General features: G+C 42.3%; 1 protein-coding gene across 1 annotated transcript in view; it reads left to right on the top strand.

Annotated features, from left to right (window-relative positions):
- Positions 1–15,453, top strand: part of nmbr (neuromedin B receptor) — a 48,442-nt gene that overhangs the window by 20,654 nt on the left and 12,335 nt on the right. Inside the window, exons 2-3 of the mRNA XM_030110196.1 lie at positions 4,297–4,438; positions 6,395–6,610. Of these exons, the coding sequence (XP_029966056.1) occupies positions 4,297–4,438; positions 6,395–6,610 (358 nt within the window). The remainder of the gene's footprint in view (positions 1–4,296; positions 4,439–6,394; positions 6,611–15,453) is intronic.

The raw sequence follows: 15,453 nt of genomic DNA, 5'->3' as shown, positions 1-15,453 counted from the left end.
GAGACTCGCCGACACACGGCGAGGAAGGAAAAAGATGCAGCGAGTGAAGCTGAAGCTGTGTGTGTGAGATGAACTGATGAAGACGCATGCACGGCTGGGTTTCCTGTGCAGCGACCTCATTTAAAGGACAGTAATCTGCTTTTTAACAATAATATTCCTCTGCACTGCTGATCACCTTCATTTGATTTATAGATAGAAGATATTTTATTGATCACCCAGAGGGGAAATTTCAAGGTGTCCTGCAGCCCACAATAGAATAATTATGATAATTAAACTTCACTTACATCATAACAGCAGTAAAAGATTAATAACAATTAAATATTAAAAAAAACAAGGGATTCAGTAATAAGTTAATTAATTAAAATGTATAAATAAGCGAAGCAGCACAGGAGCTTTTTAAAAGCAGAGTTTGCTTCTTGTGGAGAGTAAAATTTAACGAGATCAGACAGGATTTATTCATGCACTGAGATGAGAGTTAATGTAGTCTTATTGTATCGTTTACAGTTTCACACTGTTTCACTGCTTTAGTTGCTGTGGATGGAGCGGACGCATGTCTCACACACCACAATCCTTTCATCTTTTATACACAGCTTCGTCTAACTGGAGCTCACGGAGCGGAGTGGAGATGATCCCAGCTTCTACAGTCCTGAAGCTCAGTTAGTGGAAGAAATAGGAAAACCGGAAACAAGCAAACTCAACACAGAAAGTTCCCCAAGTAGGAGTTTGAACTGGGGAACTTCCCACAGTGAGATGAGAGAGCTTACCACTGCCCCACTGATGATTCCACATGCTAGATTTCCATTTCCTTCGCAAGTTGTGGTCTAAAAAAAAACCTTTAAAACATAATTCATTGATGTGATTTTGTCCTTGAAACATGATTCTATTTTTTTGGATTTGAGTTTGTTTTGTGTCGCCAAGAGCTGAAACTGAAAAGTATGACTCAGGGATTAAAAGTTTAAAGAGTCCACCTTTACGGAAACCCCGCAGACAAAAACAAACAAAACAGGCAAAGTCGGCCGTGAGAGAGAACCGAGCGAACGGAGCGGAGAACAGGTCACGGAGAGGTCAACTAAACCGGCGGGGGCTGAACAGGACTGGCAGCTGATCAGAAGGAAAGGTAGAAACTGGACAGGCTGCCTCTGTGAATGAATGAATGAATGAATGAAGGAGTGGGACGCAGAGTCAGATGGAGGAGAGGAAAAATGCGCTTGGTCACCAGCTGCCGTTCTCCACCCACCAGCAGCTCGTAGCAGCAGGAACCAGTGGCAGAGCTCCAGTTTACAGCATGAGGACTGAAGGATTCAGGCTTTTACTCCTTCACTGCAGAAAGTGTGTGTGTGTGTGTGTGTTGCTGTCAGGATGTAAACACATGCACGATGCAACACGAGAAGTTTGTTTGGGACATTTTTCTGTCTTGTACCAATTGGTTTCATTAGAATTGGCTTTGCATGGAGATTTTGGTCATTTCGGGTTTGGTTTTAGTGAAAAGAACCATTTTCGTCACATATGCTTTGTACCAGTTTTTGCCAGAAACCAGGTTGAATCCAGCAGCAGACTCCAGAAAGGAGATCTTACTTACTAGAGATGTCCAATGATGCAAAAGTTCATAAGTCACAAGATGCAAAACCTCACAACAACACCTACATTTGGAATCACTTGCAGAATATTTTGTGTGTCTGAACATCTGAACATGGAGTGAACGTTTGGAACAGCCTGGACGTCCAACACAAGCACTGCTGAAGAATCCACTGATTTTGGATGCTGCGTCAGCATTTGGTCTGGTCACAGCATAAAGATGGTGGTTTTGATACATCAATATTCTGTTCTTCTATTAAAATGTTGATTTGTGATCATTGTTGCGTTGATTGAGTTGCCGCGTATGGCCCAATACCTTTACTCAAGAAAAAAGACAAAAGAAAGCAGGATTTATTTAGTGACTGCTTCAAGAACTCATCTGGAGCTCCATTGTATTTTTTTTCCCTCCAAATATTCTGCGTTTGGTCCAACACTGCACTGCAGAGTCAATCCTATCAACACTGCAATATGTGCACGCCCAACAGTCACATTATGGAGCGTGCAATGTCAGCGTGAATGCATCATCCATCTTCTACACCTCCATTATCCAAGTTAGGGTGGGCGAAGGCTGGAACCAATCCAGGCGAGCACTGGACGGAGGGCAGGGGAGGGAAACCACTAAACCGCCGTGCCATCGCAATGTCAACCACGGAAAATTAATCCGATCAGCATATTTAAGGACATATTGGCCATTAAAACGGACACACACACGTTCACAGCCGCATGCGTGCAAGGGCGCGCAGGATCTCTTCATTTAAACCTGAACTCTCTCGGGTTTGAAACACGTTTTTACCTAAAGGTTGTTCGATTTCGACTCCACGGAAAAGAAAATTCTCTATAACTGTGTGAGTGTGTTTGCAGATTTTATCTCTGTAAGATGCCACCTGTTGATTTGTCCAAGAGTCTTTTTTTGAGTTTTATCATTGCATTTAGTAAAATAAGTAAAGAAACAATTGTGCATAAAATGTGCAAATACATACAGAAAAGGGAATTTTTAAAAAAAATATAAAAACTTCACTAAGTGTATACATAAATTGTGTGTTTTCCATCTACAGGTAACATGTCTGCTGGGAGTTTTTCTATATAAATTACAGTAATGATGTTATTATATTCATCATGGTCATTCTAGCGTGTGCATAAAATATATCAGCCACATAATGAACACCGGTGTGTTCAACCGCTGGTTTATTGCTGTATTTATCTTGTTAATTGAATTCGAGCGGCAGACAGGAGGGACGTCGGTGAACCGAATCGTCGGACTCCGATCCGTTTTGGGGCGATTCTCCCGACCGCAGTAGCTGAACCGGATTAATTGAATCATCCGAGTCATGCGAGTCTGCGGCGTTTCCCCCCCGAGTCCTCCGAGTCTCCTTGTGGATTTAGCAGGAGCTGCTCTTTCCACTTGTTAGTTCTTCAGACTCAGGATTCCCGACTGGCTCATGTTCCCGCAGGCTGATGATCAGCTTGAAGATGTGGTTCACGCCTTCCCTGCTCCCATTGTTTACAACTTCATTCAAATGATGCTATCAGGCGTCTGCATCTCTCGCCAAGTTTCGATTTCTTTTTCTTCCTTCTTAAATTCGGATGTTTAAGATTCAGGTCATCGCTTGTCCGGCTCTGCAAAGTCAAGCCATTGGCAACATTAAAGAGCCCCCGGAGCCCCAGAGCCCCGCATCAGCGGCTGCTATCTGATGTCCTCCGATTAGGGCTGTTAAGACGTCCAGCCTGAAATCAAAAGCCGGCTCTCCCTCCAGAGGTCACCTCTGCAGCGCCGCGCTGAAGATCTGTCGATATGAAGATCACAGCCCAGCATGTTCGCTTCCCTTACGTCTTGAGTTCTTTTTTTTCCTTCTTCTTCTCAGCTCTCAGGCTTTGATTTGACAATTTCACATTTCATAAGATTGATTGTGCATAAGTTCATTGTCAGACGTCCTCCATGACGACACGACCTTTAAATTCAGGTGTGTTTTCGTGGGATGGCTTTGAAAACACGGAGGACCGTCGAACGCATATCTACAAACAGGCTGACGTAACGACATGGGGTGGTTGCACTGTCTTCATTTCTTTTTTGGAAAAAGCCCGTCCTTATCACGCTGAAGATTTTAAAACTGTATATATCTATGAAGCACATTAAAACCCACTGGGATAGCACATTTGCCATGGAGGGGACTGAACCGTTCCGGTGAACGCTTTGCTTTTTTGCGCTCATGTTACATCAACCAACCTGAATTATTCTGAAGTTTTGCATTTTTTAAAGTGCGAACTGACATCTTTGGCCTGATTTTCTAATATTCACTCAGTTGTGAGACTAAATGAGGTCCTGGTTTCCTTTTTTTTTTTCTCTTCAAACTGATTAATTGAAACGTTTCTATTTAAGGGATACATTTCTTATCATGGATAAAAAGTCGAGTTTTATCTTGAAAGAAGGTTCATTTGAGTGAACCTTTTTCCATTGCTGTGCAGAAAATGCTTCTTTAGACACCTTCCAACATGAGGCAAAACAAATAAAAACACTTTTTCAGCCTCAATGTTTGTTCAACACATAAAACACATAAAAAAAACTCCATTGTTTTCTTCCGTGTTAAATTCCTTGCAAATCCTTCGTACCATTGAGAAAAGGTGTGATGCTTTTGTTGCAGTTTAAAACATTTTAAGGTAATTTCTTCCACTCTTCCCTTTGTTTATTGGACAAACCCCGAGCTGCTCCTCTTCCTCCGCCAGGTACAAGGCGATCGTCAACCCGATGGACATCCAGACGTCCAGCGCCGTGTTCTGGACGTGTCTGAAGGCCGTGTCCATCTGGCTGCTGTCCGTCCTGCTGGCTGTCCCCGAGGCCATTTTCTCACAAGTCGTCGTCATGCAGGTAAACGAAAGAAACGGCCAGTAAACTGCTGCAGGGGCAGTTTGACACCAGAGGAGGAAATCTGATTTCATTGTTTGGGGAGATGAACAAAAAAACAAAACACTGAAATGCAGTTGAGTAAAAAATTTGAAAGCCCTTGAGCAACTTTTTCTGGTGTGATTGGAGTCTGTTGGAGGCTTTAAAGCAGATGTCGCTCTGACTCGTCTCACCTCGCTTTGGCTTGTTGGTCGATGCATGTTGAAGTCTTTTTTTTGTATTTTCACATCTTTAACATTGTTAACCACATATTTTCAATTTTCAACACATTTGCAAATGAAGTGTTCTTTGTCCCCAGAGGAGGGCTTCCTGACCAGCTCTCTTATTGATTAAAGCAGTTTTCTTCTAGGGAAGTGAGGGAGGCAGATTTAGATGACGATGAGAAGAAGGAGGAAAATGTTTTTTTTCCTAATGTTTTATTCTGAAATGTCAGAAACGTCAAGACCAAAGAGGACAATGTATCAAAAGAAGATATTACACTCAATTTTTTTTTTTAGGGCGCTAACTTTAAACAGTTGCTACTTTTCTTGTTTTTTTTTAATTTTTTGGTTCTTTTATTCTCTTACAATGCGTATCACACACATCTGAATATTGTAGTTTAAGGCCCTGTTTACATGCCAAGGAAACAGAAGTGAAAGTGAAAACGGAAAACTTCTGTTGCTCGTTGTGTGTCCGTTTGTACGACAGCGATGCCTGGAGCCACTGAAAAAAACGACTCCCAAGATGGAGCTTTACGAAAATTTTTTCCGACTCTGTCTCCAAGTAGACGGAGGAAAACGCCACTTTTCTTTAACTCTGCTACTGTGAATGAACACCACTGCCATAAGACCTAGCTCTTCTGCTCATGCTTTTTCAAGGTTTCTGCCGTTTCCGTGGGAACAAAACGGTGTCGTGTAAATGCAGAAGGATGCGTTTCCAATTGAAACGTTGCATCGAGTAAAAGTTGCAACGCCTTACCGCAGTGAAGGCAGCGACCAAGAAAAAAAGAGAGCGAGAGATGTTCCTTTCATAAAAGACACTTCAGTTAGGTTCGTATTAATGAATTAGCGACGTGGAGGCACAGTTCTTCATTTTAACCGGAGACTGTGTAACATCCCTGCGGTTCGCTCGCCGCTCGCTGGCAGGATGTGTGAGTCGTATCTGAGCGCCGGACTCCCTGCCAGCAGAGGGTTTGCGACCTTGGCTGCTTTCACACAGAGTGTGTAACGTCCATCACTTCCTGCCGAAGGCCCATCGCTGGCCGGCCGGTTTAAACTGAACAGGTGGGCTTTCCCGCCAGGCAAACACCCCCCTGACACCCATAAAGTCTCCGTTACTGTCAGATTTACCGCCGAACAAGCGCCTCTGCTCTCCGTTTTATGACCTGCATTGACTGTCTGCTCCGCTCTGCCTCCGGTTTAGTTTTGTTTCTCATATTCTGCTTTGTTTCACTGTCACTTCTTTCTTTTCTCTGTATTGTCGTTTGTTGTCTTTTTATCAGTCACGGAAACAATATGGAAATAAGAAGCTGTAAAAGTAATTTTATTGTCTTTTTATTACCTTTTTCTTGTTATGATGGGCTTTCTTGTTTAACCCTGCTTAATTACAACCAGTGCTGACATGTTCAAAGCATTTTAAAAAAGTTGTGTATTCAGTGACTTCACCACCGTTATCGTGTAGAACAATGAAAGTTTTCCATAAGTTAATCATTAGATCGACCCAATCACAGATAATATGTCACTGAAACACTTCAATAATGTAGCTATGAGACACTGAGGACGATCATTCAAAGAAATTCAAGAGTTACTTTCTCAAGTTACGAGTTTTAGTTGCTGTAACTTCTAGAGCAACTTACAGCTTTACACTTATCTTTCCTAATTGTTTATTTTAACATTTTTTTTCTCGCTCCGTTCTTAAAAACCTGTCCTCGCTTCCTCTCAGGGTCACAAGGACAACATGAACGTGACCTTCGTGAACTGCGTGCCGTACCCGCTGTCCAACCAGATGCATCCGAAGATCCACTCTGTGATGATCTTCCTGGTTTACTTCCTCATCCCTCTGGCCATCATCTCCGTGTATTACTACCACATCGCACGCACGCTCATCAAGAGCGCCCACGACATGCCGGGAGAGATCAGCGACCACACCAAGCGACAGGTAGACAAGACCGATGGAAGGATGGATGGATGATGGATGGATGGATGGATGGATGGATGGATGGATGGATGGATGGATGGATGGATGGACAGATGAATAGATGAACGGAGAGATGGATGGTTGAACGGTGGATGGATGGATGGATGATTGATGGAAAGATAAGATGAAGGATGTATGTTGAATGGAAGGGTGGCTGGATGGTTGGATGATGGGTGGATGAATGGATGGATGGATGGATGGATCGATATTTGGGTGGTCGCATGGATGAATAGTTGAACGATGGATGGATGGATGGAGAGATGGATAGTTTGACGATTGATGAATAGATGGATGGGAGATGGATAGTTGGACAGTGGATGGATGGATAGATGGATGGATATTTGGGCAGTTGATGGATGGATGGATGATGGAGAGATGGTTGGCTGGATGGATGGATGGATGGATAAATGGATGGACGGTGGCGGTCCGTGGTTTATATTTGGTAAACACTGCTCTTGGTCATCTAGTTCAGTCTCTGCTCATGGTTTAGATTAGGTCTATGTGGATACTAAATATTCATTAAGTTTAGCTGAGGTGCACTAGATCTTTCTAAAAAGCAAAAAAAGACTTCAAAAAGCACAAACACTGATTGATCAAACAATAGTTATTATAGATCCTCGACAAGGTTGAGTCAATCAATCAATTGATCTTTATCTATGTGGCATTTTCCACACAGTTAAATAAAGCGACACAACGTGCTTTACAGCATTTCAAAGTGGTGGAGAGCCTCCTGACCAGTCGGTCCAGAGGGACCCGCACCATCCTGTCGTATCGTATGCCTGAGCTGCGAACCAGAACAAGAGGAAAACAAACAAAAAAAAAAAAGCATCAAGCCCTAAAGACCGAGGTGTGAGGTGCTGCCCAGCCGACGTGTTGAGGGCGAGAGTCCCGAAGTGCTCAAGTCCGGCAGCAGCAGGAGAAGTGAAGCCTTGCAGGAACCGAAGTTCAGTTTGAGCGGGGGTCGACTTGGACGCGATGCTTTTTGCACCCACACCTCCCACGTGCGCCGGCCGGCCGGCGGCTTCGGGAGAAAGCTGAGGCACGAGAGGAGCTTTAGTGGAGAACTGTGTCAGCCGGAGTGAGTAATCACTTTACACAGGCTCGATCTTCACAGATGGGTGGGGAGGTCATGGGAGGGGGGGGGGGGGGTGAATTATTAAACCCCCGACAGCAGCAGGTCGGATCAGGTGTCCACGATCCACGCTGGGGCGAGGCGAGGCTGGGAATTACTGCTGAGTCTCAGGGGAGCGCTGTGATAATGATCAGTGCTGTAAATCCACAGAGCGGCGAAACCAGCAGAGTGGAGCGGAGAGGAGTTCCTCTCAGCCGCCTGCGGCGCAGAGCCTCTCCTGCTAAATGTTGTTTTTAAACCTTCAGGTATCATTTGAGATCAGGAGCCAGCCGGATCTCCATTCTTAGACCGATTACATCATCTGTATTTGATTATGACTCGAAGATTTTACTTTGAAATCCTCTTTCCCTCATGGTTTTCCTTCAGATATTTTCTGATTGTATGTTTCGGCCCTGACTCACGGTTTCATGCATATAAAAACGCAGCTATCTTGGGTCCCATTTCCATGATGTTTGCACAGTAAATTGTTTTTCTGCACGAGCGCGGGACGGACAAAAAAACAATGTGTGTTCCTTCAGAGTGTCGTGACTCTAAGTCCATGTTCTCCTGGGATTCGGCAGGCTTTATATTGACAGTCTGGAATGTCAGTCCAACTTCCTCATCCCTGTTTTCGCCTTTCTTCGTGTTTATAGTGTACCTTTGTACCTTTCAGTTCAAATGTTCATTTCTGTACATTTTTCTTCGTTCCAAAAACAAACTACTTCATCTTCAAATTTTTTTTTTGCCATTTTCATGTAAACGAACATCAATTTCAAAATGTTGCCGTCTAAATGTCAAACGTTTCTGTGAGGAAAACGACGTGTTTGACCCTGAGGCCACTCACAGGGAGGACTGGAACTTCTGGAAGATTATTTCTCAGAAATTAAAGTGCATAAATGTTCAATTTTCCCATCTCCATTATGTTTTCCACGTGAAAGAAAGCTTCTTTTTTTTTTGATCAAACCAAATGCCTCAATAGTTTATTGATTACCTATAAACAAGCAAGGAACAGTTTAGTTTGACATTAATAAGATGTTCTCTGAAACTTTCCACATAAATGTTCTGAAAGGGATCAAATGAAATAAATGACGATGTCAACAGCATTACGGTGTTTAACTGTATTAATGGAGAATTCTCTTCTTTCACATAGCTGATATAAATGCGGCTTCGGCAGACCTGGATGTCCACAAAAACATTTCTTGCTTTCCTTTTTTCTCTTTTTTCATCTTAAGCTGTTATTCTCAAAAACACATCAGTCCATAGAGAGAAGTCATTTCAGTGCAGAGACACTTTGCGGCGAAGCCGACCTCTGCAAACCGGGGTTAATGGAGTCTCTGACGGCCAAACGGTGAATGAAGCGGCGATGCTGAGAGAAGAAGAGGAGAATCCTCAGACGATCAGAGACACGTGAATCAAACATCCATCATCCGAACAAAACCACGGTGATGCAGTAACTTTTCCAGCAAAAATACTGCGTTTTAACATTCATGCTTCAGAAAAGTTTTGTGTTTAATGCAGCGGCATTTTGAAAACAATTTCTGTTTACACGGAAACGGCAGAAGAGCACCTGAAATGTATTAAGATCCCTCTTCAGATTAATAATGAGGAAATGTTACCAGTAAAACAACATGTAATAAGGAGCAACAATATGGAGTACAGGGACGTTCGTTTGGACACGTTGACCTCGAAAACCACCAAGTCCCAGGAGAACATGGCCTGGGAGAAACTAAAAGCACATCACCATTCAAGCCACAGATTAGACAAATTCCTCTGAAAGCATTAAAACAGGTTAAGAATGTCATTTCCATGCTCTTGACCACGTCTGCTCGTCTTTCTTCATCTCTTTGTGAATCCCCCCCGGCTCCGCTTCGCCTCGTCTAATTAATCTCATTACAGCCGAAGCCGATTGTGCGTCCTCGCTGGGGAGCGGCGCCATCAGCACTTTTCATTAATAGGAAAGGAAAAAAAATGGAAAACCGTCTCTACATCCCACCCATATCCTCGCATCTGTCGGGGGGCTGGACGACAATCGCTACTTTACCAGCAGACGCCCACATCAATACCAGACAAGCCCACCATCTTATCTGATCGCAGCTAATTCATTATGCTCGCGCTGATAAGGAATAGATTAGAGGACAGGAGAAAAGCTCCATTCAGACCACACAGTAACAACAGCAGCTTCCGCCATGAAGGCTCTGAAACCCTCTGACCTTTACTTTAACAGTATTTAGCCGACATCATTTCTAATATCATTGATACAACAGATCTGGTTTTCACTGGACAGATTTTACAAGGATTGCTCATCTAGTCAGATTCCGATCAAATGTCTATGATGATTCAGTATGCAAACACTGAATATGAAAAAGTAATTCATTTCTTTATTTTCCAACTTCAATTTCATTCGTGTCTCCGACACTACTAGACATGAATGGTGGACACTGCTGGTTTCTGGGCCTGATGTGAGAAAAAAAAAAAAAAACTGCATGAAAAAACAGAAATGTGACCGCTGAGGATTTTTGTTTCCGCTTCACTCATCCTTCAAAATGAACTGAGGGCTCTAAATTTGAAGTATTAATAATAGAAGAAAGCCGGTGCCTGCAGCCAGTCCCGGGGACAGCTGAATAAAACATTTCACCCCCTGTGATGTTTTCGAAAGGAAAACAGCCGCTAATCCCACAACCAACAATTAGCTGGACGACAGGTGTTTTATGGTTGTCACCTTGTTTAGGCCTTCTAAACTGTTGCGCTTCTACATTTATGGAGCATTTTAACAACCTCATCACTGTTTCCAGGATTATTTTTATGCCACCCTGCCTGTGACAGCTGGAGGCCGGAGGCATTACGGGCTTTTATATTAAGATACTCCTGATTTACAGCTGCAGCATCACAAACCGGCAGTCTGCTCGTCTTGTCAGGTTCGTTGTTTGGAAGATGAAATTGCGGGATGAATGAAAAACTGGAAATTAAACATTAAAATGTGAGGTCAACATGACAACGCTGTGATTAAAAAGACAGGAAAACTAAAGATTTACACAGTTATGGAGAATGATTACTCGACTTCAGGGGGTTTTGAGCCCCATCCATTAATTTTATAACTCCCGGGTCTTTTTTTGCAGGACAGCAGTGCCTTAAATTTCTAAAAACGCAACACAGCACAAATCAAACAGCACCAACTTGTGGCCTGGCATGCTAACTGCATTTCTGCCCTTTTCGATCAATCAGACATCGTAAACGTGAAGCTTTTCTGAAATAAAACACAAAAATGAAGCTTTTTTCACTGGAAATGTTGGAGCCTTAATTTTGAAGGATGAAAAATAAAAATTCACTTTAGAGAAATGAATGAAAATTTCAAGTTAAACATCAAAAAAAAAGAAATGCTAAAAGTCTCTGTGCGTGTCAGAGTCATGCTTACGGAACCTCATGAAGTGAAAAGGGAGCGAAACATCAGTCCTCTCGGTTTGATTTGAACAAATCGCCCTCTGGTCCAAAAAGGTTCATTGGTCTTCCAAGTTCTAATCCAAAACAAAGGTTCTTTTCCAAAGACCAGGGAGGTATTTTGTTACTTACCGTCAGGTAAATAACAAAATACCTCCCTGGTCTTTGGAAAAGAACCTTTGTTTTGGAAATCGCCCTCTGGTTGCTATGGCAGTAAAAATAAATACACCATTGCAGAAAGCTGTGGGACATTTGCCCCCGGTGCCTCACCTCTGGGAGGGCGGAATCAACAAATCACCACTAATTCTCATATTATCAGAATCGGGTAGTAAATCTGGGTTTGATTTACTTTTACTTTGAAACTCACAATTCAGTGATTACTGTGCTCTTCCTGTAGATCCATATATATATGTCAAATGTCTATTTTTTTCTTACCAATGCTGTTTGCCCCACTTTTAAAACCGAGGTTCTGTGAAACCAGTGAGAAAAACAGATGTATCCGGGACAGATTGGCGTAATCCTGAGCAGAGAGAAGCGAAGAGGTCGACCCTGCGGCTACTTTCCATTCATGACCTTTTTCACAGATCTGTGTCAAGTGAAATCCTGTTCATTCATAGTGAAACGATAACTAGATTACCTGGAAATCCTCCTTTTTTTTTTTTAATCTGGTTTCATGAGCTGGAAAGAGAGCTTGGTGTTGACAAACAGCCAGGGGCTTTTCTAGGTGGGAAGCATTCTGTGTGCTCACAGTTTGAAACCTTTGACTTCGAATTGTAACCGTTAAAGATTCAGTGGGCTTGTTTATTATTCCCATAATTCTCACTGATTCATGAAATGTCGTACGAGTTTAACCGAACTTAAGATCTATTTCACTAAGATCCTGGCTCAATCATGTGAATCAGTTTCCATTAGATTTACTGAGAATAACAATATGATCGACGTCTCATGCAAACAAGAGCATCTCAGCCTGAAGGACCAACAGCTGCAAACTGAATTGCTCTTCTTCCTGTTTCATTTGCATGTGTGTGGAAATTACATTGTTTTCAGCCTTTATTCCATTTCCATTTAAATTGACATCGTTTTCAAAACGTCATATAAAAGCAAAGTTTTTCAGAAACAAAAATGCAAAAACAATAGTGTTCACTTGTGGAAGAATAAAAAAAAAAACAAAAAAACAATACCCTCAATCTTGCATGGTACGCTTTCAGATTTCACCAAAAAGAGAGATTTTGAAAGTCTTTCCCTGCGTGTGGATCCTCACATCCTTCCAGAAACTTCCTGACACAGTGTGACTGATATCAGACAGTCGCTGGTGTTTTATTGCGGCTGATCTGTGTAAACAGCAACGTAATCTGAAAATACAAAGTGAGACTCACAATCAATCAAGCGGCATTCCCAGCTAAGTGTTTCGTTCTTCATTACCTTAAAACGAACCGATAAAACTGAGTTACGAGGCGGCGTGAGTGCTGAGAGAATTCACCTGAGGCTGTTACGCCACATTGTTTCCGCTGAACTTATTTGTCCAGATTAAAGTGAGGAATGGAGATATAAACCACGGCGATTGAATGCTCCGCCTTATATCTTCGCCGCGCTGCAGGTTGATTCATCTCCGTGTCGTTAACATCTCAGAGTCCTTCCCTCTGCAGACACATCTTGATCATCATCTGTCTGCTGAGAGCTTTTAAGCACAGCTATAACGCCTTGGCGTTAAGCAGCAGCAGCATAAATGATGCATAGTTTTTCATGTTTTGTGTAAAGCTTAATGTCTCTGCTGTAAATCATCCAAACGAGTGGCGAGGACTGTGAGCAAGTCTTCATCGCTCTGGTTTATTTTTGCAACATATATTAACTAAAAAGACTGCAGCAAGAATTGGTAAAGCTAGATCTGCCAACATGGAGATCCAGATACGTAAACCTTAAGACCAAACTGAACGTTCTGTGTGAATTCATGAAAAGGGACCAGTGAAGCAGCAGTGCCGCCGCCGCCGTCTCTCAAAATGTGATTCTCGCTCCACACACTCCTCATGCTTCAATCGCCTCAGTGTCCAGCCAGCAATTGGATTTCATTAATACACCTCTGTACCTTCAATTTATTTTTGAATTTCCTCTCAGGTTTTTCCATTCAGAGAAATTTACATACAAACAGGCAGAGTCACTCGATCTGTTGCTGATGGGTGATGGGAGATTTGTTCGTTGATGACTGTAGTAAAAAAAAAAAAATCTTCTCTTGGACTTTTACTTGTCCGGAGTTAGTTTAAAAGAACTTCTAACCAATTTATTTGTTTAATTTATTCCTGTCAGTGCAGCGGTTTGAGTCACCATTTTGAGGCTGTTCAGAGTTATCAGGACACTCTGACACTGTGGAATTACAACTGTCAAGTCTGGAGGCACCAAATCCAAATGGAAACGGACATGTTTTTTAGATTTTCCACATGTGAAATAAAGCAGTCGTGGCAAAAGACAAGTTCAAATTCAAAGTAATACATCCTTGTCAAGAAATATGTTTAAATAGATAATGCACATAAAACATAATTTGTGTTTCATTTCAACTCCGAAGCAGAAAATCCAGACATTCTTTCTTGCAAACGAGCTTTAAAGTCGGATGAGCTGATTAATATAATCTGGTTTCATTGATAAACAGACCTGAGTGTCATCTGCGTATGGTTTTACAGGCCTGATGTTTTCTCTTCTGTCTCATATTGGCTTTTGTTGGCTTGCTTTCCAACTGAAGATGAATTTGAGCTGTATGTGGTGAATTTAACGCCCCTGGCCTGGACTTTGCAGCTTCTGCTCTAATTTGATCCTTAAATTTAAAGAAAAAAACACAGTTGTATATGTCACTCTGTTGTCTCCCGGCTCCTCATTTCGACTCTCCGGCAACTGTTTTCACCACTGTGCTATTTTCCAATTCCATTAGGACTGGATGAACGGGCGAGTCGAGGTGTTTGCAGGCGGCTGAGGTTCACAGAGGGAGGGAGCGATGAGGGGAAGACAGAAGCTACAGACTCCGAGGAGGCAGCCAGATGAAGGAGTGTCACATGAAAAGGAGGAGACAGTGAGGAAAAGGGGGGCAATAACCAGATGAGGGGGAGTTTCTCTCCTTCACATCCTCTGATTGACAGCAGTGAATACAAAACATGAAAATATTCTTCAAATTGTCTCCGCTTTGGAGCAGGTGCTGCGCAGTTTTTGGCATGTAAGAGCATGTATAAGGTTTACATTCTTCTCCTTCTGCTCCGTTATTTCTCTGCAGTTTGATGGTACAGAGAGTCTGTCACCTTTCGCACATTTACAGATCGACTCAACAATTCTTTTAAGCTTGTGTGTTTACAAGTTTTTAATGTTAAATGGAACTAAATTGAATTAAATAACTTTATTTTAATCATACATATGACAAATAGAGAAATAGTCGCCACTGATTGGTGCATTTCTAATCCACCACAGAGCTGAGAAGCTCACACTTTTACATGAATGCAACTCGCAGCCTGAATATAGACACTGGAGCACAGATGTGATTTCTGCTTGGTTTCTTTAGGTGACATGCACTTTTAACAAAAACAGTAGCAGAGACGGAAATTTCGTCTGCGTTTTACCTTCAACACTTTTTCTAAAATGAGACAAGAGTTCATATTTATTCATGAGACAACAAACAAAAAGAAAAAGCCAGTGAAATCCCCTCCAGTCACAGTTTACAGAAATAAACTGTAGTAGATGAAATCTGAGCGAGTACAACGCGCCGATAGTGAGTGTTTTGACGCCTTTCACATTCAAGTCACTCACAGAAAATCACTTTTTTTTTTCCCCCACACACATTTCCTCTTTGGGTTATTGCATTCACACACGTGTGTGTGTGTGTGTGTGTGTGTGTGTGGGAGAGAGAGAGTGGGAGCGAGAGAAAGAGATACGTGAGTTTTAGACAATGTCAGCAAAGAGTGGATCCAAATCTTAGCTTGCATAAAGTTGAACTCATCACGGTGGAAGGAAAAGGCAGACGAGAAGCTTTCAGAACAGAAAAGTCTTTACAGACACTTTACAGACTCCACTCACCATTACTGAGATGAAATGTGTTTTATATGAATGGAAAAGTAACAGTAAGCAACATAAGAACATTGCTCAGGTCTAGTATTTGGTCTGGTACACTTTCGAGTTATAATAATGTCAGCGGCCTATAAGTCATTGCTTTGCATTCATATTCTGGTATTTCCATCCCTGTTGGTTGAATCTGGCTGTTTTTTATGTTGCTTAGCATCCAAATGTG

This window comes from Salarias fasciatus, chromosome 15 (assembly GCF_902148845.1).
Source record: "Salarias fasciatus chromosome 15, fSalaFa1.1, whole genome shotgun sequence".
Lineage (NCBI taxonomy): Eukaryota > Metazoa > Chordata > Actinopteri > Blenniiformes > Blenniidae > Salarias > Salarias fasciatus.
The sequence above is the reverse complement of the archived record's forward strand: the minus strand, read 5'-3'. Positions and strand labels throughout refer to the sequence as shown.